The following is a 25,752-nucleotide window of genomic DNA, read 5'->3' as shown; positions in this document are numbered from 1 at the left end:
CACCATGATCCTGCGTGTGCGTAGGAAATTTCCAACAGTTACGTCTACCATAAGGCCGACGGCGGATCCCTACAGCATGGCACTGTTGAGTTTCAGCGACGGGCACGTGTGGATGGATACATGCAGGATGGTGGTGTTGTCTAGCTCCGTGGTGGCATCGACGACAGGTCTGGCAAGGTCTGTGCGTCAATACCTGCTCTGGAGATGGATAGGTGGAAGACGGTGGTGGCGGGCTCTAAGAGTGCGTCGGGCCGGCGTGTGACCCGGTCCCGGCATTGTGGCTTGGCTGGGGCATCCGGCTTTAGATGTTAGGTTTTGGTGCGATGTCTGTTTAGTATTCGGGTCAGACATTCAGCACCCCTTCATCAAGCAGATATGAGTAGCGACATGTGTTTCCAAGATGATGACTTCAGGCTTACTTATGTATTACTTTGTAAGGCTTTATGAATAATAAATAAAATGGTTTCTTGGTAGTTTTCTGCTCTAGTGTGTGCATCGGCTTACGTGCATGTTGGTGGCTTGTGATGCCCCTTGATCCACACAGGGCTTGTTGGCGCTGCTCGAGGCCGTCCCCGCGGTTGCACCAACCCGCGCTCCGCTGCCCCTTTGGGTCATAGCGCCGCGGCCCGCGGTCTTCCTGCTGTCGCGCCAACCTGCCTGCTACCGTCGCATCACCCCTTCGGGCCGTAGCACCACGGTCCGTGGTCCACTCCACCATCCCAGCACGTCGATTTCCTGTGGTATGCACCGCGCCGCCTTCCTCGGCGCAGGAACGCCATTGTACGCGCCGGTCTTCGTCACGTTGTCGGGGTTCTCGCCTACTATGAGCAATGTCGCTGTGCTTCTAACCAAGCAGCCGCCGCCTCCTCCTCACCCCGCCGCTACCTCTCTTCTTCCCAGTCCACGGCGACTGCCTCGACACCGGCCACCCCGACTCGACATCGACCATTGCGTCCCTCTCACAACTACCTCAACCACAACTACACCACCCTACACTCTCGGCTACCTCAACATCGGCAAAAAGGACTACCGCCTTGCTTGAGCAACCTTGTTGGTTTCCACTCCAGCCACAACTTCCGTGGTGCATCGACTGTTACGATTGTGGGGGATGTCCGTCGGCTTATCTTCGGATTCTTCTCCTGTCTCACCGTCTGCATCGCTACCATTGTATTAGGAAGTGTATGATAGACTAGGATTTGTTTCTGCCATATCTTGTACTCGAAACTGATCATTGTACTCCTATATATATGCTCACGAGGTTCAATAGTATCGATTCTACCAATCCCTCTCTATCCCTTCTAATAGTGAGGAAGCTCCCGGGGTCCATATCTATGACGGTGGTGTTGTCCGTGGGCGTGGAGCACTTTGTCCGGCGGAGATTGGCCGTGTACTCTGCGTGCAGCGATGGGTCCGCGTCACTAGGACGGCCGTGACCGGTGAAGTTGTACAGCCATTGTGTGCGCCCATGAGCGGCGCAGATACATGATGAGCAGGTCAAGTGGTGAACGCAGTGTAATAGGTGTGTTGAAATATATTGCCCGCCTCTCTCAATCAGCTCGGACTTTTGGATGAGTTGGCTGGAGTATGAATTCAATATGGTAACAGAGCCAAGAGGTTTTGAGTTCAAGACCCTACCAACGCAATATTAAAATAAAAAGATTCTGCGGCCTACTTCGATCCCACGTCTAACGACTAAATAAGTTTAGACGTGAGGGGGGTGTTGAAATATAATGCCCGTCTCTCTCCTTCAGTTTGGATTTTTGGATGAGTTAGCTGGAGTATGAGTCCAATAAGGTGCAGAATTCAGCAAGTTCAGTACCACAATGCATTGCCATTCAGTAAACTTTACTAATGTTAAACTGCTGTAAAAACATGCATCAGACTGTGTTGTTTAAAGAACACACGAAACACATATTTGACAGGGTTCGTGTCAAATGTTACGAGTTAGTGATGTCTAGCATAATGAGTTGCAACGCCTAGCAATTACAGCTTAGTGCTAGAATGTAGAAGGTCTAGAGACCTCTTTCTTGATATTCCACGTCCTAATGTCTTGTAACTTAACATGTACATGTACTATATAAATAGACCAATATAGTGAGGATTATCACGACAAATATCTCTTCTATCTTGGTAATCAGAGCTCGATCTTCTTCCTCACCATGTCCACCACTCCTTCTACCAGTGATGGCACCTCCGGCATGATCATCTCATCCGGCTCCGCCTCCATTGCTGCCATCGCTAACCTGATCACCATCCGCCTCATAAGGGAGAATTTTCTTCTTTGGAAAACTCAGGCCGTCCCTATCCTTCGTGTGCAGGGCTCCTTCAGCTACGTCGATGGCACCATCCCTCCACCGGCGGAGACCATCATCGAGGGTACCGGCGATGCTGCCCGTATCATGGAAAATCCGGTGTTCCTTCGCTGGTATCAACAGGACCAGGTAGTCCTCGTCGCCTTGCTCTCCTCAATGACTGAGGACATCATCAGGCAATTGACGTAGTTGCCCACCTCCCGTGCCGTCTGGGATGCGCTGCACGTGATGTTTTCCTCAGAGAGTTGCGCATGCGTGATGCAAATCCGCTACATGCTCTCCAACCAGAAGAAAAAGGACCTATCTGCTGCTGCGTACTAAAACAAGATAAAGGGGTATGCCGATGCTATGGCGTCCGCTGGCAAGCCCCTCTCCGATGAGGAGGTTCTTGTCTACATGCTTGCTGGTCTGGGCTCAGAATATGAGCCCCTTGTTGCTTCAATCATAGCACGTGATGAGCCAGTGAGCCTTGCTAGCTTGTATGCGTATTTGCTTAGTGCCGAGCTTCGTCTTAAGCAGCAGACTTCCACCGGCGAGATCTTCTCCTCTGCTAATGCAGCAGGCCGCGGTGGAGGTCGTGGTGGCCAGGGGCAGGGCCGTGGCCGTGGAGGACGCAACCGCAACAAGCCAACCTGCCAAGTCTGCCAGAAATATGGGCATGATGCGTTGAGGTGCAGGCAGCGTTTTAACCGCGAGCGCTACCAAAACACTGAGCGCAACAGCAACGCTACCAACACCGGCGGCCATGGTGGCCACTCTGTCGACACCAACTGGTACCTCGACTCCGGCACGACGGACCACCTCACCAGCGACCTTGATCGCCTCACGGTCCATGATTGCTACAGCGGCAAGGATAAGGTCCATGTTGCCAACGGAGCAGGTTTGCGAATCTCTCACGTTGGTCAATCTATGCTTTCTGGCTCACACAAACCACTCCTGCTTAAAAATGTTCTTCACGTTCCAGAGTTACACAAACACCTTATTTCAACTCATAAACTTGTTTCTGATAACCGTGCATTTCCCGAGATGTATCCTGACTTTTTTCGTCTAAAGGATCAAGTCACGAGGAGGGTCCTTCTGCAAGGTTGAAGCCGCGGCGGTCTCTACCCGGTGCCAAGCTTCCGTGCGTCTTCATCTTTCAGTCAGTCCAGTCTCCGCGTCCTCTCCGTTGTCAAGCTCACCTCTGAACATTGGCACAAGAGGCTCGGCCATCCTTCATCCAGCGTCGTCGATTCCGTCATTAGGTTGAATAAACTACCTTGTGCACCATCTCATGAGTCTTTAGTATGTGATGCTTGCCAACGTGGCAAAATGCATCAGCTTCCATATAATAATTCCTCTCATTTTTTTTCGAAAAGGGGTTTACCCCAGCCTCTGCATCAGAACAATGCATACGGCTCATATTATTAAAAGCATAATCCAGTAGAAAAGTCGCCAAGTATCGAGGTGCGAAAATAAACAAAAGGCTCGAAAGAGCTACAGCCCAAAACCACAACCGGCTGGCAAACACAATAGGAGCACTACATGCCTATCCTATTACATGACCGCCATCCAAATCGGTTGAAAATATCCCGCGCTACCATCTCCCACCGGGTAGACGCAGTAACCAAACGCTCCCTGGCCTCCGTCGGAGTGAGTAGCGACCACATACGGATGAACGTCGTGGCCCTGAAGATAACCTGCAAAAAGTGAATGTTTGTTGATCGGTTAAATACTAAATCATTTCTACAGTTCCATACTGCCCAAAGTAAAGCACAAATGCCAACACGAATGTGTCTTGCAGTATCGGAATCAACTCCATCAAGCCATGCTCCACATAACATGTTGATAGAGGTGGGCTGATTAATATTAAACGCAATATGAATCGACCGCCACAGAATCTTAGCCAACGGACAATCGAGAAAGAGGTGTTTGATGTTTTCGTTATGATCGCAAAAGCTACACCTAGAAGAGCCCATCCAGTTGCGTCTTGCCAGGTTATCCTTAGTCAAAATGACTTGTTTATGCACAAACCACATAAACACTTTGATTCATAAGGGAAACTTTACTTTCCAAACGTGAATCGAAGAAGGGACAACGCTAGAGTTAATGACATCCAGATATATAGATTTAACCGAGAACACACCATTCTTAGTAAGTTTCCAATACAGCTGATCTGGTTGTTGGGACAGCCGGACCTCCATCAAACGTCTAACAAGGTGGAGCCAGGCCTCCCAACGATTTCCAACTAGCGTCCTCCGAAAACTAATATTGAGGGAAGTGGATTGTAAAACAGTTGCAACGTAGGCTTCTCTACGTCGCACAATGTTGTACAAAGTAGGATATTGAAGTGCAAGGGGAGTCTCCCCAAGCCACGTATCCTCCCAAAACCTCGTAGTGGCACCATTCCCGACAATAAATTTTGACTTGTTGAAAAAAAGTTGTTTGACTCTCATCAAACCCTTCCAAAAAGGTGAGTCGGAAGGCCTCACGTTTACCTGGGCCAAGGTTTTAGCATAAAGATACTTATTGCGCAACATCTGTGCCTAAGTAGCGTCCAACTCAGACCATAGTTTAAATAGCCATTTGATAAGGAGACATATGTTTTTGACTTCCAAATTTTCAATACCAAGACCCCCTTGGTCCTTCGGCCTACAGATTATATCCCACTTAGCAAGCCTATACTTTCATTTGAGCTCATCATTCTGCCAAAAGAATCAAGATCGCTAAAAATCTAACCTTTTCCCGACTCCCACCGGAACCTAGAAAAAGGATAAGAGAAACATAGGCATACTGGTAAGGACCGAATTAATCAAAATCAATCATCCTCTGTATGACATGAGCTTCCCTTTCCAACAGCTCAGTTTCTTTTCAAAGCGATCCTCGATGCATTTCCACTCAGAGTTAGTCAGCTTACGATGATGAATGGGTATACCTAAGTACTTAAACGGTAAGGAGCCAAATTCACATCCGAACAATTGTTTATACGTGTCCTGGTCATCCTTTGCTCTTCCGAAGCAAAACAATTCGCTCTTGTGGAAGTTAATTTTGAGGCCAGATAATTGTTCAAATAAGCATAACAACAGCTTCATGTTTCTTGCTTTCGCCAAGTTGTGCTCCATAAAGATGATAGTATCATCAGCATACTGAAGAATGGAAATCCCTCCGTCAACTAGATGTGGGACCAGGCCGCCTACCTGCCCTGCATCCTTTGCCCGACCTATTAAAATAGTCAGCATATCCGCCACTATGTTAAACAGGATCGGTGACATCGGGTCTCCTTGCCTTAGCCCCTTGTGTGTTTGGAAATAGTGACCTATGTCGTCATTCACTTTAACCCCTACACTCTCTTTTTGTGTAAAGGAGTCAATCTGGTTTCTCTAGGCTGAATCAAAACCTTTCATACGCAAAGCTTGTTGAAGGAAAGGCCATTTAACTTTATCATATGCTTTTTCAAAATCCACTTTAAAAACTATGCCATCAAGTTTTTTTGAGTGGATTTCATGGAGCGTTTCATGCAAGACAACAACCCCTTCAAGGATATTTCTATCAGGCATGAAAGCAGACTGGGACGGATGAACCACATGATGCGCAATCTGCGTAAGTCTGTTCGTCCCGACCTTGGTGAAAATTTTGAAACTCACATTAAGCAGGCATATGGGTCTGAACTGCTCAATGCGAGCAGCGTCTGTCTTCTTAGGAAGAAGAGTTATCGTTCCAAAATTCAGCTTAAACAACTGGATCTGTTCCTCAAAAAACTCGTGGAACATGGGCATCAAATCTCCCTTAATAAAATGCCAGCACTTTTTGTAGAACTCCGCCGGGAACCCATCCGGTCCTGGAGCCTTATTATTCTCCATTTGTGCAATAGCTTCAAACACCTCTTTCTCAGAGAAAGGAGCAGTCAGGAGCTCATTCTCGACAGTCTCAAGTTGAGGAACATCCTCAACCCTAGACTCATCTAAGGACACAAAATTCTCTTCCGAGGGACCAAACAACTGCTTATAATAGTTGGTAATATAGACTTTCAGATTGTCTTGACCAACTATCGTCCCCTCGTCTTGTTCTAGCTGGAAAATTCTCTTTTTACGATGCTTCCCATTAGCAATCATATGAAAGAATTGAGTATTGTCCTCGCCTTGTACTATCTTGCGAACTTTAGCTCGCAACGCCCACTTCAATTCCTCCTCTCGAAGAAGCTGTTTAAGACGCATCTCCGCCTCTATCTTTGTCTCCAACTCACTGGAATCCAAGATAGATGTTTCAGCTTTAACTTCAAGATTTTGAATAAGTAGAAGAAGTCTCTCCTTCTCCGCCTTATAAATACCATGCGTGTGCTTAGCCCATCCTCGAAGGAACCTTCAGAGATGACGAATCTTGCATTGCCATCGCTCGATAGGTGTCCTTCCTCCTGAGTCTTTAGCCCACTCCCGAGCTAAAAACTCGAGGAACCCTTCTCTTTCAAACCAGGCAAGTTCAAAAGAGAAAATGTTCTTGTTGCCCACAAAAGTTTGCTCTCATGAATCGACTAGTAATGGTGTATGATCAGAGACACCTCTTGTCAGTGCTTGCACGGTTACCAAAGGAAACTTCTGTTCCCATTCTACACTGGCTAGGACACGGTCAAGTTTCTCAAACGTCGGGACCGGTAATGAATTAGCCCAGGTGAACTTCCTACCCGAAAGCTCTATCTCTCTGAGATCCAAGCTTTCTATAATAGTGTTGAACAAAAACGACCAGCGGCCGTCAAAATTGTCATTATTCTTTTCGTCCTTCCTACGGATAATGTTGAAATCCCCCCTACTAATAGGGGGAGATGTTCGTTACCACAAATACGAACCAAATCCGCCAAAAAGTCTGGCTTGAGCTCTGGTTGCGCAGCTCCGTACACCGCCACCAAATCCCAATCAAACCCATCTACCTTAGTTCTAACTCGAAACTTGACAGCAAAATCCCCCAAAACTACACTCCAAACTTCCAACGTTTCGCACTTAACCCCAAGTAAAACCCCACCGGATCTTCCTCGAGGGGGGAGGCAATGCCAGTAAAAATCTACCCCCCCCCCCCGGACAAAGTGGCAAGAAATTGTGAAGTAAAGTTGCTTCTTCCGGTCTCCGACAATGCAATAAAATCCAAATGATGTTCGAGAGAAGCCTCCGCTAGAAATCTTCTTTTAGCCAAGTCCCTAAGACCTCTGCTATTCCAGAAAATGCCTCTCATAATTCATCATGAATTTTTTTTGCAGTGCGGATCCTAGCACTCCTACGTGCTGCCGAGACGGGATAAACCTTTCGTTTCCACATCTGTTTTGGCTTAGGGAGACCATCAGCCCGATCAGCACAGTCACTCTCTGCTTCTATTGCCTCGGGCTCGTCTACATGAAGAGACACCTCAGGAATGGTGTCCTCCTCCGTCTCGTGTAGTGCAGGGTCAAGATCGGCACACAAGCCATCAAGAACCCTAACCCCAAGCGCATCTATCTCTGAGTCGTTCATAGGTTTAACAGCAGCAATGTGCCGGATCATGTCTATCGCACGATCAGCTTCCAAATCAAGAATGTCATTAACTGACCTAGATATCTCAATATCATTATTACCAAGTGAAACTCCTATTTGATTTGCATTATGAATAATTTCAACATCAGTAAAATGCAAAATGGAATTGGACTTATTAACGGACATACCAGTGGAGGTCTCGATGTCGCGCAGCTTGGCAGCTCTCAAAGCACACCTCAGCTGCATGTCATCAATGTCCGGCTGCTCCTACAGCCTCCCGCTGACCCGCCTCCCCTGGGAGGCAGGATCCGGGATACCGCCAAAGGCGATGACCTCCTCGCGTGAAGCTCTGCTAGGGGAAAGGCCTCCTGCCCGTCCCCCAATAGCGGCACCCGGGCCGTAGCCACCGGGGAAGGCGAGCAACACGGCGACGACTCCCGTGGCGTGTCAACGGTCGATCCGCCGGCAAGAGGGCCCGGGGATACCCTCGCAGGATGCTCCGAAGAAGAAGCCGGTGAGACGGGCGCATCACCTGACCCGCCCACTACAACGGGGCATGGAGTGATTGCGGCCTCCTGCCGAGCCATCCCTCCTCCCGCGCGCGGCGACCTGGGGGAGAACGCCGAGTCCTTCGTGTGCGCCGTCGGTGTCGTCGTCAGAGGAGACCGGGCCTCCTTCCCGTCACCTTTAGCCATAGCCGCAAGCACATCACCATCCACGGTAGCCAACAGCGAGGTAGGAGATGTGGGAGGGGCCACCTGCCCCTCGGTATCTCCCAACTCAAGAACTGCCGGCGCACAAAGGGGAGCCACGGAATCCATAGAACCCGGATAGACGCCCTGAAGCCGAGGTGGAGCAGAGAACGGTCCCAAGGACCCAAGCTGCAAGGTGGACGTCGGAGCCACACCAGATGACCGAGCAGGAGCAGTACCACTAGAATCAGTCGGACCGACCGGCTCCTTGGCCCCGTCATCATCACAGATAGCCGAATCATCCTGGTTCCCCGGGGCACCTCCTCCCTCAGTCGTGTCCATAGGAATATCATCCTCAAACTCATCGAACAAATTAGGATCCTCATACAGAACGTCCAGCTGATATAGAACACCATCGTACGTCCAAGGCACCACGTTCGGCAAGAACTCAATATTAGCCACACTGACAAGTAAACGCGCCACCCCGTTGGCCCGAGTGAATGGCATATCCACCTGTTCAGTCTTACCGATCAAAGACCCCAAACTCCACGTCTCCAAGAAGCTATCCAGGGGATCAGATGGCGCCCCGGAGAAACGAACCCAAATCTGCCTCAATGACGTGCCCTGCGGCTCTTTCTTTTTCCATTCATCAAACTGCAACACAAAACTAGTGCCTGGGACCCTGCTCATACCGAACTTGAGGATTCTCAACTGATCCTCCTTAGACGGAAAATCAACTTTGTAAGACGTATCATTTAGCTTGAGCAGCGACCACTGAAAATTACCCGGAGCGAGTTCCCGCAGCTGCTGAATAATTTGCGCCTCGGTCAATGGTCCATGAACTACCTTCACCACCCCTGGGAAAGAGGTCTCTACCGCTGGTGCCAGAGGGGCCACACTGGGAGACTCGAAGAACATCAACTCCGAGCAGCATACCCCGAAAATCTGAGCAGTAGGCTTGGGCCCAAGCATAAGAGGGCACTCGGCAGCGGTATGCTTAGGTTTCCGGCACAGGTCACATAATTCCGCAGTGCACTCAGCCATAAAGTGTCCCGTATCACCACATCGAAAACAAGTAAGTTTCTTCTTCTTTGCCGCCCACTTGGACAACTTGTCAGCCTCAGATTTGTCCATACCATGCTCAGAAGCAGAATCACCAGTCTGCATGGGTTCCGGCTCTGTGACTTCGGCCAGGGCCTGAACCGTTTCCGCCGCCACCTGCGGTAGAACCGATCCTCCGTCAGCCCCCACCGCTCATGTAACCAACTTTCCGCTTGAGCTAGTTCACACCGATGTGTGGGGGCCGGCTCGTACCTCTGTTGGCGGATTTAAGTATTACGTGAGTTTCTTGGATGATTTTAGTCGCTTTACTTGGATTTATCTGATTAAGCGAAAATCCGATGTTGAAAACACATTTTATGTTTTCCAAAACCATGTTGAGCGACTTCTTAATACCAAAATTCGTGCGGTTCAGTCAGACTGGGGGGTGGGGGGTGAATATCGCCGGCTCCATCGATATTTTTCCCGTATCGGCATCGCTCACCGCGTTACGTGCCCACACACCTCCCAGCAAAATGGCATCGCGGAACGAAAGCATCGACATATTGTCGAAACTGGCATTGCCCTCCTCGCTTACTCCTCGCTTCCCCTTCGTTTTTGGGACGAAGCTTTCCTCACTGCATGCTACCTAATCAATCGCATGCCGAGCCGCACCATTCAAAACTCTACACCTCTTACCATGCTGTTCAATGAAACTCCCGATTATTCTCGTCTACGTACTTTTGGTTATGCATGCTGGCCTAATTTACGACCCTCCAACAATCATAAACTTGATTTTCGATCTCGCCAATGTGTTTTTCTCGGATATAGCAGCATGCACAAAGGTTATAAATGTTTCGATAGATCCACCGGACGGGTCTATATCTCACGTGATGTTATCTTTGATGAAAATGTGTATCCATTTGCTAATTTCATTCTGCCAACACCCATTCAACCTGTATCTACATCTATCCCTTTGCCACATTCCTAGCTAGTAGCACAGGTTGATCACGTAAGAGATTTTGCTACCTCTTTGTTGGATACTAATCATCCTGCCTCGAGCGATTTTTCTGGTGCAGGTACCTCTCCAGCCGGCTCACGTACGTCCTCTGCTGACGCCGGCAGTGCCATGCAGCCCTCTATTGACCGGGTTCTTGATGTGAGCCATACCAGAGTTAATTACACCAGTGATGCTAGAACTTGGCATGAATGATCATTTTAGTGCTACAAGTTGTGGTGTACATTGAAGTGGTGCAAAAACTTGGTTTCGCTGTGCAGATACGGTACAAAACTCATTTGTATACGTCCACCGCTGATAAGGCATGTCAGCATGGCGTAGGGCCACCGTCAATGACCCGATGGACAGGGCGTGACCTGCTCTTTTTGTAAAAAATCTCAGCTTTTATTTTTTCGGAGAAAAATAACGCTGGGAGGCTCACATCTCCACTACTAATAAAAGAGCAAACATTATCTTTGCTAAACGCACCGCACAAAACATACACGGACTCACTACTACCGCATGATTATCCCCACTAATCTATATCCAACGGCTAGCCTTCATCTGATATGTTTTCTGGTGTGCACTTACTAATTTACATTGACTGACCGTACTCCACCACCGTGGAGGAAAACTTCCATGCGAAAGCAAACAAAATCCCTACAATCACGTATCCCCCATTCCCACAAATAATAATAGACCTTCCAAATCCAAATCCAAAAACAAGAAACATATCCCACCGATATCCCCTTGCCGCTCAGAAACATCATCGCCTTCGCCTTCCTGGACGGCGACCTCGCGGCACGAAAACACCGCCGCCTTCCCTCGCCGCCCTCCACTGGCCATTAGATGCGCGGCTGCTCCTGCCTCACCTTCTCGCTGCAAACAGGTCGTCAGTTCCTTGCATCACCTGTGCCATCCTCTGAAAACATCAGGCAAGATTTTAATATTACACATTTCTTCTTGTTCTTGCAAGTTATCTTCTAACTTCCTTGTGCTTTAAGAAAATGCAATCTACAGATTTATGACAACATAACTTGAATCTAATTCTAACTAATATATGCTTCCAGTCAACCCTCTTGACAGATTTTTGACTGGAGTATTCAGTCTATGAAGTCGACGTTGTGACTTCTCCAAATCACTCGGGGGCACGCACCCCATTTCAGGATATAAGCAACATCCATTCCTCAGGTAACTATCAGCCAACTGAGCGCTTCTTTTTTTCTGGGTTGATGAACACTTCTATAACGAATGTGCTAATTTCCATTGTATATTTAAACAAACCCTAAAGAAATTAAGATGCAGAGGGACAGAGAATATTATGCACGAAATAGAGAGGACATTCTGAAAAGACGTCATGAGGCACGTTTAAAGAAGCAGAATGATAAACCTCTGCCGAATGATGAGCAAAATGTGCCACACACACCCCTAGCCATGTCCCAAGGTAAGTATGGCCATATACTGCATGCTTACGTATTATTCAGGTAACTTATGATACTCTAAATCATACATGTAGACCCTACGGAGCTGAAGAGGCGACTGGATAGGGAACGGTATTCACAAAATAGAGACGAAATATTAAAGAGACAACGTCACGCCTACAGAAACAAAAAAATGGCTGACGCTTCCGCCGATATCAGTGTCCATGAAAATGAAACACAAACACCGATGTCCATACCCATTGGTAATGACGATCAACCAACTACAGTGAACCCTATTTGTTGATACTAACTAGCTTCTCATCTATGTTGACCCTAAAGAGATACGGAGGCAAAGGGACAAGGAGCTGTATGCACAAAATAGGGATGAAATATTAAAACGACAACGCCAATCACGTGAGCAGAGAAAGGCTACTACGACCCTACTCACCAACGATAGCACCGTGTCACACACACCAGCTACTGGACAATCCGGTGTCACCCAGCTACAACAAATAGCGTATGAAGGTTCTGTGCTACCATAACATATTGATTGCATGGTGTTATCTTATCGAATATAACAAAAAAAATTTACTGATGTTATCTACAATTTTCATGCAGTAGCATCAAATATACCAAATTCATCTCTATCAGCTGAACATGCCCCCCACGACAAGGAGAATACTTTAACATACGACGAGGCAGTGGCGGACCCAGGAATTGAAGTTAGCCGGGGCGAACATTTAATGTTTAAATTTTTTTCACTACAAATGCAGCTATATTCAACCAGAACTCATAGCATTCAACAGCAAAAGGATGAAAAGACTATTTAAAACTAGTACACTGTTAAAAGTCGCCGAGGCCGCCTGACTGCTCACATGGACTCTTGCCGCTTGAAATGCTCAGTTATGCCACAATATGATCCCATAATTCCAATTTCCAAATGAGACCTACAAAATAAAGAATGCATTAGCACAAGTGTGATGAGAGTTGTATATTTTGATATAGACACACATCTGATGGTAACTGGGTGGTAGTATACCTTTAAGACGTAATTGCATACTGAACACGAGGTTGTGGAGGTAGATGACCTCGACGGTTCTTCAAGGCATGAAAATGAACCATAATCTCTTTATCACTAATTTTAGCAAATATCTCGCGCTCAACAAAGCAAACCATCAAATCATTAAGCCAATCATCACCCATCTTGTTTCGAAGATCAGTCTTTATAATATTCATGGCTGAGAAAACCCTCTCAACTGATGCAGTTGCCACCGGTAATGTCAATGCAAGTCTGATGAGCCGATAAACCAATGGGAATACCAGATGTTGTCTACTCTGAACCAACTTGAGAGCAAGAGAACTCAAACTATCGCAAGCCAAGAATTCAGTACTTCTTTTCATCACATCAATATATATGTTGAGTTGATCAGTCAACAGATAGAGCTCTTGTGAAGAGAAATCAATTGAGTAAATATTTGCAAGCTCAACTAGCTTATCATGATCAAAGTTGCTAAATGAGTCTCTAGGATCAAGGCAAGCAATGCACTTCAACAAGCGTGTAGAAGTTTCACTAAATCGATTATTCATCTCAACTATGTTTCTATCCAACACCTCATTGAATATAGTTACCTTGTAATGATGGAGACAAGTAACCATTTTGCGTGATCTTCTTGGGTAACCCCTTGCTGAAATGTTATCGTCCATATCGGGCACTATTATATTTCTTGCAGCACAAAAGTTAGTAGTAGATATTAAGAGAGGCTCCCATCCATCATCTCTCAACTTTTGTAATAGACTTTTCACTGACACAATCATATTCATAGCACGGACTATATTCTGATCTTTTTGTTGCAATGCTTGTGACAAATCATTGGTTAAACCAAGCACTCGAAGCATCAAATGCAAGATAAGAACAAATTCAAATGTTTCCATGTTTATCATAAAGCCAGAAGCCAAACCTCTATCATCAGCATCTGCTCCATCAAGAGAAATAACATGTAGCACTTCAACCACGGAATCCCACATTTGATATATCCGGATTAGAGTCTTGTGGTGTGACCCCCATCGTGTATCACCGGGTCTTGCTAAACTTGTCTCTTGATGCTCGCCTTTTCCTGACAAAATCTCCCCATGCTCTAACTGTAAAACCAGGTTGTCATGATGCTTCTGCAACAATGCATCTTTTCTTTTACACGAGGCACTTACCTACAAGAAAAGAGTAAGTGCATTAGAATTTTATAATGGCTAGATATATACTATTTGGATTTGCAAATCCATAAGCTATAAGAAATAAGAAGTACTAACCATGTTGACAATCTTATTTGTATGTCCAAAGAAATCACTAACAGCTAGGACTCCCTTGACAACAGCAACAACTACCAATTGAAGTTGGTGGGCAAAACAATGCACATAAAAAGCATACGGATTGACATCTAGCACCAATTTCTTTAAACCATTAAGTTCTCCACGCATATTTGAGGCCGCATCATATCCTTGTCCTCTCAATCTAGACATGGATAAATTATGTTTAACAAACATTGCGTCCAAAGATCTTTTCAAAGAAGCGGATGTAGTATCAAGAACATGTTTAACACCAAGCAATCTTTCCAAAGACTCCCCTTTTTGGTTCGCGAACCTTCAAGCAAAACAAACTATAAAATTAGAACAAGCATGTGAGGGTAGAGTAGGTACATTCAGAATTAGAACAATCATGACAAATAACTAACCTCACAATCACAGCCATTTGCTCTCTAACCGATACATCACGAGACTCATCAACAAGTAGAGAGAAATTACTATCACCAAGCTCAGTCATTATCACTTTTGTAGTCACTTCGGCACATGCTTGTACTATTTGTTTTTGGATTTTATGACAAGTCAATTGATGATTGCCAGGAGCATTTTTATGGACCACATCGGCTACATCTTTGCATCTTTCTGCATACCAATCCAACATCTCAAGGAAATTACCCTTGTTCATGGAAGTGGTAGTCTCATCGTGCCCACGAAAAGCTAGGCCTTGAGAGACAAGAAACCTTACCACACCTACAACAGCCCTCAAACGCTCTTCATATTCAATATGTGATTTCTCAGTATGAGAAGTCATTGCATATGACACACTTTGCTTTTGGTTTTTGAAATCTTCACACCGTCTTCTAGCATTGTTGTGAGCGTTGTTTGGTCCACCTACATGAGCATTGAATATTTCCACTACCTTCTTCCAATTTTTGAACCCTTTCTTAGTGAAGACATCATCGCCAAACTTGTCACCAATGCTTGGAGGCTTGAAAAGAAAACAATGGAAACAATAGGCAGATTTTGTCTCTTTACTATACTCTAGCCAATCATAATCTTTATATCATGCTTCTTTGATGTTCCGCCAATCTTTCCCAAAAAGAGTCCGAGGAAAATCATGACCATACAAACGTCCAACACCTTTCGACAAATATGCCCTTCTCATTTCATCTCTAATTTCTGGAGTTGCATACTCTTCAATTTGCTTACGTGTGCCAGGATCAGGATCCACATCAGCTAAATTAAATGCCGGAGGAATGCCCTACAACATAAAATGGCACCATATCAAAACCGAGTGTCCTGTTACTGCTATCTGCTATTCAACATTCCAAGTTTCCAACTAACATATCAAAGGAAGCGGATACAAGAAGACTAGAAGAGGATACATGCCGGTCGTCGGAGTCATGTGGTCGCTCTCGCCTCCGTTTGGCTCTGGCCGCCGAAGCTGCTGCCTCTACCACAGCCACCGCATCTTTGACAGCAGCAGCCTCAGCCTCAGCTTCTTCGAGTTCGACAGCAGCAGCTATGCCTATCCAATCCACCTCTTCGTCGGAGTCCATCTCTTCGCCGAAATCCATCACCGGCACAGCCCCCACTGCCGCCCCTCGCCGCTGGCCCGACCTCCAGGCTCCAGCACCAGCACCGCCCCACACAGCCGTAGTATCAGCCCCCTCCCTCGCCGATGCAGGAGCGATAAGATGAAGGAGCCACCCCTCGCGCCCGGGAACCCCTGGCCTCTGTGCTCTGGCGGCGGCGCAGCACCGCAGCAGCGAGCAGCAGGTCGTCTAGGTCGTGCAGAGGGAGGGGAACTGTGGATTGGATTTCTGGATCGAGGACTAGTCAGCAGATCTAACAGACGTTTATTTTGGGCCTGTAGAAAATAGCCCAGTCCACCGGCGGACCGGCCCACATCTCTCTGCTTTCTTCTTATCCCTTCGCTCGCTGGCTGCCGCATGAACAGAGACGCCGCAGCCGCTGGTTTTCTCCACCGCCGGAGGAAGATAGGTAGGTAGGGGTCGATCCTCTGCCGCCGGCGACCCGGGGCGGCCGCCCCAGCTCGCCCCAATGGTGGGTCCGCCGCTGCGATGAGGAGTCCGATTGGTTGCACCGGAATGATGCATATCAGATACCACAAATTGGTGGACGCATTAGAGATGTTGCTATGCCTCTTGCTCATAACATGCAATCAATCTCCACCGTTGTAAGAGATATTGCACAAGGTATGCTTTAATGGCTTTGGTTTGTAATCTTCCAAACAAGAACAAAACTATAATCAGCTTCTGAATGAAAGTTACTGTCAATTGAACACAATGCAGAGCCTCTCACACAACTTTCAGGGGTTCAGGCACCCCAACATAGCAGAATACGTAACCCAGATTTCTCAATTCAAGGTCCGGTTTAGTTCGTCCATTTAGTTATGGTGGAAGTGTGTCCATAGTGTTTATTTGACCGCAATTCCTGGTTCTCTTTCGTCTATTCAGGTATAGAGCCTTTTAATGGCTCCAGTCAACCAATGAAGACGCCAACTAATGATGAGAGACGCCCTGCAGAACCGTCTCCAGATGATACTCAAAGCACTCAAGATCTACAAAGTGATTTTTATGACCCTAGACTACTATAGTACCTGATTTTGTATGCTCTACTTATCTTGTGGTTTTTCGTAGTGGGCAACGACCAGATAGAAGATCCATATGGAATATTTGAACCCGTTGTTCAACAACCCAATTTTGAAGGTACATTAAATGTTTAGTCGTTCACTGTTCAGGTTCTTCGTTGACAATTTTGTGGCATTTATGTTTGACCAATATATTGCCTACTAGACTGCTTGGCGCCATTGCAAAATGGAGAATCTGTGTACCATGAGCCTGATGAGGAAGCTAGAATATTTATGGCCGAAGGTATGTCCATTGTCTATTTCCAAATTTACCATGAGCCTCATAGGTCTTCATTCATAATTTAATATATATTGTTCTTTAATGCTAGGTCTTGCTTATGAATCTTACCAACTTGGACGCCCACGAGCAGCACCAGTATCAAATACCGATGAATTCATTTACTGAAACCTACCTACAAAGCACCATGTCCTAAGAAAGGTTCCCGACTGCCGCCACCGTGGGGCATTGCGGTTTCCATTTGAGGGCCCAGCATTTTGTTGCAGAAAAGAAAAAGTCGATATTATTACTCCAGACATTCCAGAAGAGCTGAAACGGTTGCTTACAAGTCAAGATGATGAGGATGCTAAATATTTCAGAGAGCATATACGGTATTTCAACTCGCACTTCTCATTCACAACTCTAGGAGTCACTCTTGATCGCCGAGTAAGCACTGCGGCAGGAACTGGAGTATATACGTTTCGTGCATGTGATGGCTTATACCACGCTCTTGATGGTCTGGTGCCGGCTGATAATGGACCTCGCCATTTGCAGCTCTATATTTATGATACAGATCAAGACTTGGTTCACAGGGCTATGAGGTCTCCAGATCTTAATATAGAACTCATACGAAAGATTCTGCGAATACTTGAGCATAACCCTTATGCACAATTTTAAAGAGCCTTGTGTCTGTTCCAAATCTAGATGAGTATAGGATCTCACTAAACACGGATATCAACTTGGATCAACGAAGGTACAATGCCCCAATGACTTCTCAGGTGGCAGCGATATGGGTTGAAGGGAGCGACCCAAAGAATTGTTTTGATAGAAATGTTGTCATACATGGAAAAAAGAGACCGCCCCCTATATATTAGAGCATACTACGGGTGCTACGACCCATTGTCATATCCACTATTCTTCCCACATGGGGAGACTGGTTGGAATCGTAGGATGCCATATGTGGCCCCCTCGATGACACCACACAATGTTCGTCTGGTAACCCTGCACCCCAAGTAAACCAAACCTCTGATTTATATACAGATATGAGGTTCATTATTCATTTATATACTTGCTATTTATGAATGAAGACTTATGTTCTCATTTTTCTGTTATATGAAAACTTGATTACAGAAAGTGAACAAGTTGGGAATTTTGAACCACATGAAGACCATGCCACAGATTTACCTGCAGGTATCGGTCATCATTGCTTATTCTTCAATTCTTATGTGGTCAATTATTATTGGTGCAAACAACGTATTGAAGGTGAAATGTTGTCAATCTTGTAGATGACACGACCCAATATTCAGCGCATAATACTGCACCACAAGTAAACCAAACCTCTGATTTATCTACATGTATGATGTGTAAACTTCAGCAGGCTCTCTATAGCCTCAAACAGTCGCCGCGTGCATGGTACTCACGGCTCAGTGATCATCTCCAGCAACTTGGTTTTGCTCCATCAACAGTAGATACATCCCTGTTTATTTTCTCTCATGCCGGCATCACCATGTATATGCTCGTCTACGTCGACGACATCGTCGTCGCCAGTTCCAGCCCGACTGTTGTTCGGCGTCTATTGAATCAGCTAGCTCAGTCCTTCCCAGTGAAGGACCTTGGGCCATTGCAGTACTTCTTGGGAATTGAAGCGCTCTCGGGGGTTGAGTCTTACTCAGAAGAAGTATGCTACTGACCTACTTCAACGTACACACATGGAGAATTGCAAGGCAGTGTCAACCCCATGAATGTGCAACATAAGTTATCGCGGGACATTGGCCAAGCTCTAAATGATGAAGAAGCTTTTGTCTATCGCGGTACTGTAGGTGGTTTGCAATACTTGACGCTCACCAGACCCGACATTTCATTTGCCGTCAATAAGGTTTGTCAGTACTTGGTTCAACCAACGGAGGTTCATTAGGAAGCTGTAAAAAGAATTCTCCGCTATGTCAAGGGGACAATATCTTGTGGGCTTAGTATACGGAGATCAACATCTACACTCTTGAGCGTTTTCACATACGCTGATTGGGCTGGATGCGCAGATGATCGGCGCTCAACCGGTGGCTTTGCGGTCTTCTTTGGACCAACTTTAATTTCTTGGAGTGCACGGAAACAACCAACCGTGTCACGCTCATCTACAGAGGCAGAGTACAAGGCACTCGCAAATGGGACTGCCGAAGTTACTTGGGTACGGTCATTACTAAAAGAGCTGCATATATCGCAGCCGCGCCCTTCTGTACTATGGTGTGACAACCTTGGAGCTAACTATCTTACCGCCAACCCAATGTTTCATGCAAGGACAAAACACATCGAGGTCGATTTTCACTTCGTCCGAGAGAAGGTGGCACTAGGAGCTCTAGATGTCCGGTTCATTGCTTCAGAAGATCAGGTCGTGGATGTCTTCACCAAACCATGCACGAAGTTGATGCTAGACCGATGTCGTCGCAATCTCAATCTTGTCTCTGTCGGTTGAGATTGAGAGGGCGTGTCAAATGTTACGAGTTAGTGCTGTCTAGCATAATGAGTTGCAACGCCTAGCAATTACAGCTTAGTGCTAGAATGTAGAAGGTCTAGAGACCTCTCTCTTGATATTCCACGTCGTAATGTCTTGTAACTCAACATGTACATGTACTATATAAACAGCCCAATACAATGAGGATTATCACGGCAAATATCTCTTCTATCTGTTCGATCTGAAAATGTAGGAATTAATGGACCAATATGGTTAGCAGATAGATGGCAGTAGCGCGCAGGTCAACATCAGAACAGGTTGGAAATGTGCTGAAACGTTCTTTCCATGACCAGCGCAGATGATGAACACTCGTTCTCGATTCTTTGTTGTGTGTGAAGTGTTCTTATCATGAGAGCGTCCGCAAGCGCATGGCAGCACGGGCGCCCTCGTCGGATTCCCGAGCACTTCGGCGCCGGTGGTGCAGGGGCATAGGGAAACTCCGCCAAGGCGGCGGAGCCTTGAACTTTCGACACTCTCAGTCGATGTGGGCTAGCACGCGTGGGTCTCATGCCGATTCTACAAGCTCCGGTGGGTCAAACCGGCCACATAGCTACAACGCGGGTAGAACAAATACCAAGAGGAGCAAGCTAGGGAGAAGATTTTTGTTGATAAAGAAATGAAATTGTGTGAGGAACAAAGGAAGCTGCCAACATCTTATATAGGCAAAAGTTAGCGATGGTGTGTCAAAATAATGCACGCCACCACTACCCTTATTTCCTATGGCGTTCACAGGGATCCAACACCACCACTAACTTGTGGCTGGTCAGTACAGCTCGGCTCACCAACTTGTGACGTGTTCCGTATCTAGACAAATCTAAAACAAAAAAATTAGGACAAAGAAGTATCAAATATGTCAACGTCGTCACTATTTAGAACAAAATAGTGATGACGTTGATTGGAAATGGTGCGCCATCAATTAAAGTTGCGGCTAACCATTTATCTACTAGTATCATGTCTATAACCGATACACTTACCACGAGTAGATGCTTACCACATACATATAATCACTGTCACGTATATTTTCTAAGGTAGCCTTTGACCAATGATAAAAAAATTAGTATATGAGATGCATGATATAAAAATCAAGTCATTAAAAACTTCTTTCACATGCGAATTCGATGGTATACTTTATATAAGTGTAACATGCATGTCATATATTACCGGGTTAATCCGTAGGCAAAGGTAACCTCAGATAATATATTAGTCCCTATATACGTATACGTGGTCCGAGGGACTACTGATTACTGAAAAAACAAACGATCTGTTAACGCCCGTATAAAAGTGATGAAGGTTGGAGATACTATACTACAGTTCAGTTCAGTTTTGTGTACTAGAGTTTTAGTTCACCAGCAGCAGCTTAGATACTACTTCCTCCGTTTCTAAATATTTGTCTTTCTAAAGATTTCAACAAATGTCTACATACGAAGCAAAATGAGTGAATCTATATTTAAAATATGTTTATATACATCCGTATGTGGTGGTCCATTTGAAATCTTTAAAAAGACAAATATTTAGGAATGAAAGGAGTAGTATATAGTTGCCTGTACTAACCAGAGTTTCAGAGGCTGTTTGGTTCACATCCTAGAGGCCATGCCAGGAAAAATTGTGTGCCTGGACTAGGCCTGAGATGTCTCTGTTTCCTGCCTGACCAGGCGGATTTTTTTCTAAAAAGACCACCTGCCTAATGAAATTGCCAGAAAAGACCACTTCCAGATGAAATTGGCAAAAAATACCCCAGGGGCGTGGCGGCAGGCGCGGCAGCCGACACATGGCACCTGCCGCCACGCGCGGAGGCGGCAATACTGTTCAATGTACTGTTCACGAAGGAGACGAGAAAAACAACGATGAGGTGAGCAAACAGTACTTACCGCCTCAGGCAGTGGCGGCAGCACTGTTCACAATACTGTTCACGCGCAGTGAACTGTAATTTCAAAAAAAATAAAAAAAGCAGAAAAATTCAGAAAAATCTGGAATTTTTTAGCAGCAAAAACAATCGAGTGTTCTAAGTGGGTGCAAAATTTCAGAACTTTTTGAATTTTTCTGCTATTTTTCTTTTATTTTTCAAAATGACTGTTCACTCATGCATGAACAGTGTTGTCGCCACTGCGTGAGGCGGCGGGTACTGTTCGCTCGCCTCGTTGTTGTTTTCCTCGTCTCCTGCATGAACAGTATAGTGAACAGTGTTGCCGCCTCCGGGCGTGGTGGCAGGTGCCACGTGTCGGCTGCCGCGCCTGCTGCCACGGTTTAGGGGGTCTTTTTTGCCAATTTCATCTAGAGGGGGTCTTTTCTGGTAATTCCGTTAGGCAGGTGGTCCTTTTCGACAAAAAATCGACGAGACGAGCATTGTTTGGTTCGTGGCCATGCCTAGTAAATGTTAAATATATTAAACCAGGCCACTATTCACCTGTACCTTTCCCATTTTAAATTGGATGACAGGGTTAGCATCCCAGGCATGTCCAGGCGTCCATTTCAGGTGGCCTGAACCAGGCTAATCACACGCTCAGGTTTACCGGCCAGGCTAACGACGAGCTCCACTTTTCCAGGCCAGGCTAGCATTCGATCTCCAGGTCACGAACCAAACAAACCATAGTTAGTTCTCAGGCAAGCACCAGGCCAGGCAACTTTGCTCCAGGGAAGCAACCAAACTGACCCTCAGTTCAGTAGAAGCATCATGCCCAACAGTCGTCAGGCACAAGCGCGCGTGCAGAGACGTACCTGTTCTCTTTTGTTCCTGAACTGAAAGTGCGTTTTCTTTTCCAGTGATGTTGTAGTTGTAGCACCTTTAATTTGCCTACCCGTTCCCCTGCAGAACTGTATTCTTAGTCCAAGCATGCTCATGCATCCAACGACTAATTTGTCTTGTATCAAACCAAAAGGAATGGTTAAAAGATGAGAGAATCGTCCCATAATTAACCTATCACAGCTAACTAATTGCCAAGGCTAAAAGATGAGAAATCTTTGGACTAATCGCAGACGTTAAAAGATGAGAGTGTCTTCCCATAATTAACTGCCCGCAGCTAACTAATGCATCCATGGTTAGCACATTTTTCGTTGTGATGGCTGAAAGTGAGAGATGTAACTGACAACCCCTACTTCGAAAGGGATATAAAGATGACCCTCATCCTTGGAAATGACCCTCATTGTGATGTCTTATTAGGACATCTCCAACAAGGACCATTAAATCTCCCATAAATGTTCTTTGCGGGAGTCCTAACATTTTTTGCCATCCAATGCCACCCCCAAACGTCCGGTCATCCAGACTCTTCCAAACTAGAAGCAAATTTGATGTGTGTTCAGGTGGGGGTGGGAGTGGGGGGCTTTGGGGGAGTCCGGACATTCGTCTAGACAATCAAAAGCTGCCACATCGGACATCCGGACATTCTCTCTCTCCTCGACCGTGACATGCACATGCATAGAAGGGCATTTATAGGGGACATGGTTGGATGGCTGGTTCCCGCATCAATATACACGGACTGCTCCCGACCGGTGCATGGATAAATAATGTGTCCATTTTAGGGGTTAGAGTTAGATGCCCTAAACACCTTTTCTGTTGTTAGAGCATCTCTAGCATATCCTGTAAAAGTCTGATCCGAAAAATGCGTTTACAGTTCGCTATAGATCAGACCCCGTATATGAAACAGTAAAATTTGAAGAAAAAAACATTCACGGGAGAAACTTGCAACGAAATTCATCATACATAGTTGATCATCATACTACATTATAGATAGTTGTTGATCATACTACATCATAGTACTACATAGGAGGGGGGATCTGCGGGCCGTGCAGCGTACCCGAGCCTAGGCTACCAAAATTGATGGGTGCGGCGGCGGCGACGACCCGGCGGAGGAGACGGATGAGCTCAGTCCTCGTCGGAATCGAGGTCGATCCAGACCTTGGCCTGCTCGGCCTTCATGACGCGCAGGTCTGCCTCCTTGGACACGTGCGCCTGCGACACCGCGATGCCCTGCTCGAGGAAGATATTCTCGATCTCGAGCTCGCGGCGGCGGCGCGCATCAGCCGCCTCCTCCTCCCTCGCCAAGCGCTCCATGATAGCACGCTTGAGGTGGTTCTCTTGCCCTGGTGAGAGGTAGTCGCCGGGGTCGATGACGCCTCGACGCGGCGGGTCCGCGTCGGCCTCGAGCTTGACGGCGAGCGGCCCGAGCTCCTCCGGATCTCTCTTGACCGGAGTGAGCCGCGAGCTCGAGGCGCCCGCGGATGAGCTCCTCGCGGCGGCGGACCACGAGCTCGCGGCGTTCGAACGCCGGCGGCAGCCGGCTCCCATAGTTGAGCCACTTCCCCGCCCCCCGCTTGGGTGCGGCGGCGGCAGCGCTCCGCGTCATCCGCACCACTTCGGTAGCCGTCCATGGGTCGGGAAGTGTCGCTATGGCTTTTTTTTAGGCTCGCTGGCTTCGAGAAATTGGGGCGGAGAGGGAGGAGAATCACCACGGAGCGGCGGCGGAGACGGATAGGGTTTGACCCGTATCCGAGCAGTGAAATCGCATAAATGGCTATGAAGAGGGTCTTTTTTCGGGCCAAGGTAAACTTTTTACAGGCCCGGCCCGGGATACGGAGTCTGTTCTGACAAGAAAAACAGGTCGAACATGTATACTCGTCGGTATTATGCGGGTTCGGCCCTTTTACGGGTCTGCTACAGAGGCTCTTAGCCTTTTGCTCTTTCCAATAGCTGTAGTTTAGTATAGACTTCCCTTTTTGGTTGTTTGCATAAAGGGTTCCCTTGCATAAATGATGCTATCTTTTATACTTGTTCCGTTATCTTTGTGATATTGCAACCCGATCCTGATGGATTGAATAAAAAAAGAGTCTACAGGTGCGGCACCACCCACTTTTCTTTGCTCTGCATGCAGCGCCACCATCAACGAGGCGGCTGCATCCAACGCGCTCACATCCAGCGCCACCATCTCTGCGCCCCACTCAACCATCACCACTATCCTGTGATGCAGGTTCAACTTCGCCCCGGCGTTGCTCGTCAGGCTTGGCATGTGCACGGCAACAAGGAGCCTGTCTCTCGCTGGCCAGCTGATTGTAGTTTTGTTATTGCCTTGCCGCCTTCCATCTCCGCTTTATCACCGTCGTCATGGCACTACGAGGAGGCGGGAGCCGTGAAAAATGGAGTAGTTCTTGGCGTCCTGTTCGTCATCATCAAGCTCCAAGCAACCCAACAGAACTCGTTGTAACTCCATCGATCAACAAACTACGATCCAACGCATGGCATTGCGGTAGCTACTTCTCTCCCGATACCTATCAGTCCCATGTCCCATCCAATAGATAGACTGCCGAGATAGCAAGCAGAAACGTGAGAAAAAATAACAACAAACCTACCATCATCACTAATTCTTTCAACGCTGGGAAATTGACATGCAAAAAACACACGAGGGAGGGGGGAGGGGGGGACTGTATAAATATGTAGGTGTAGCTGTACCTGAAAACTTCTGTGATGAAGTTGGGAGATTTGACGGCATGGAGAGAATGGATCATGTACAACGTTAGGTGGGACGCATTATTCAAATTGTAGTTCAACATATGAGTACTTTGAAACAACAACTTTAAATATCCTTAGTAGGCATGCTTCATTTCTTATAATCAATGAACATTTCCAAAAACATGTGAACATTTTACTCAATTACCTAAATAATTTTTGTAAATATGTGAACACCTTTTTAATCAAATGTTTTTTTGTAAATTACATAAACTTTTTTCTTAAAATACATGTACAGATTTTCAAATACAGTACATGTGTTTAGATGTACAAGCATTTTTTAAATATGTGTGAATATTTTAGTTTTTTAATTAAAATTATTGTATATGAATGAGTAAGATAAAGGTACATTGTTGATATTTCTGAATAATAAAAAATATTACCTATTTTCTAACGGGCCTCCCTAATTGTGGCCTATTCAGCTCCTGGTGCCTGACTTCCGCTTACAAGAAAAGATCTCATTATAGTCAATATGGGCCCTCAACACCCATCAATGCATGGTGTTCTTCGACTGATCGTTATTCTCGATGGTGAGAATGTTATTGATTGTGAACCCATATTAGGCTATTTACACAGAGGAATAGAAAAAATCACGGAAAACCGAACTATTATACAGTACTTACCTTATGTAAGAAGGATATAGAGAGATT

General features: G+C 46.3%; 1 protein-coding gene and 1 pseudogene across 1 annotated transcript; one reads left to right on the top strand and one right to left on the bottom strand.

Moving 5' to 3' along the window:
• The first annotated feature begins 2,680 nt into the window (after positions 1-2,680).
• Positions 2,681-2,817, top strand: LOC119334865 (annotated as a pseudogene).
• Positions 2,818-12,805: 9,988 nt separating this feature from the next.
• Positions 12,806-15,806, bottom strand: LOC119333811 (zinc finger MYM-type protein 1-like). Its single transcript, XM_037606573.1, has 7 exons — positions 15,615-15,806; positions 15,386-15,490; positions 14,661-15,217; positions 14,239-14,569; positions 13,742-14,139; positions 12,995-13,225; positions 12,806-12,881 (listed from the first exon to the last, which is right to left on the bottom strand). The coding sequence occupies exons 1-7, from the start codon at positions 15,804-15,806 to the stop codon at positions 12,806-12,808; spliced, it is 1,890 nt and encodes a 629-aa protein (XP_037462470.1).
• Between the last annotated feature and the right edge of the window lie 9,946 nt (positions 15,807-25,752).

This window comes from Triticum dicoccoides, chromosome 7A, assembly GCF_002162155.2.
Source record: "Triticum dicoccoides isolate Atlit2015 ecotype Zavitan chromosome 7A, WEW_v2.0, whole genome shotgun sequence".
Classification (NCBI taxonomy): domain Eukaryota; kingdom Viridiplantae; phylum Streptophyta; class Magnoliopsida; order Poales; family Poaceae; genus Triticum; species Triticum dicoccoides.
The sequence above is the reverse complement of the archived record's forward strand: the minus strand, read 5'-3'. Positions and strand labels throughout refer to the sequence as shown.

Excerpts from the sequence above, each read along its gene's own strand:
- LOC119333811 (XM_037606573.1), bottom strand. The coding sequence starts at position 15,806 with ATGGATTTCGGCGAAGAGATGGACTCCGACGAAGAGGTGGATTGGATA. Across the intron at positions 14,570-14,660 it reads CAAATGGCTGTGATTGTGAG|GTTCGCGAACCAAAAAGGGG; the intron begins GTTAGTTATTTG and ends TTTTGCTTGAAG. Across the intron at positions 14,140-14,238 it reads CAAATAAGATTGTCAACATG|GTAAGTGCCTCGTGTAAAAG; the intron begins GTTAGTACTTCT and ends CTTTTCTTGTAG.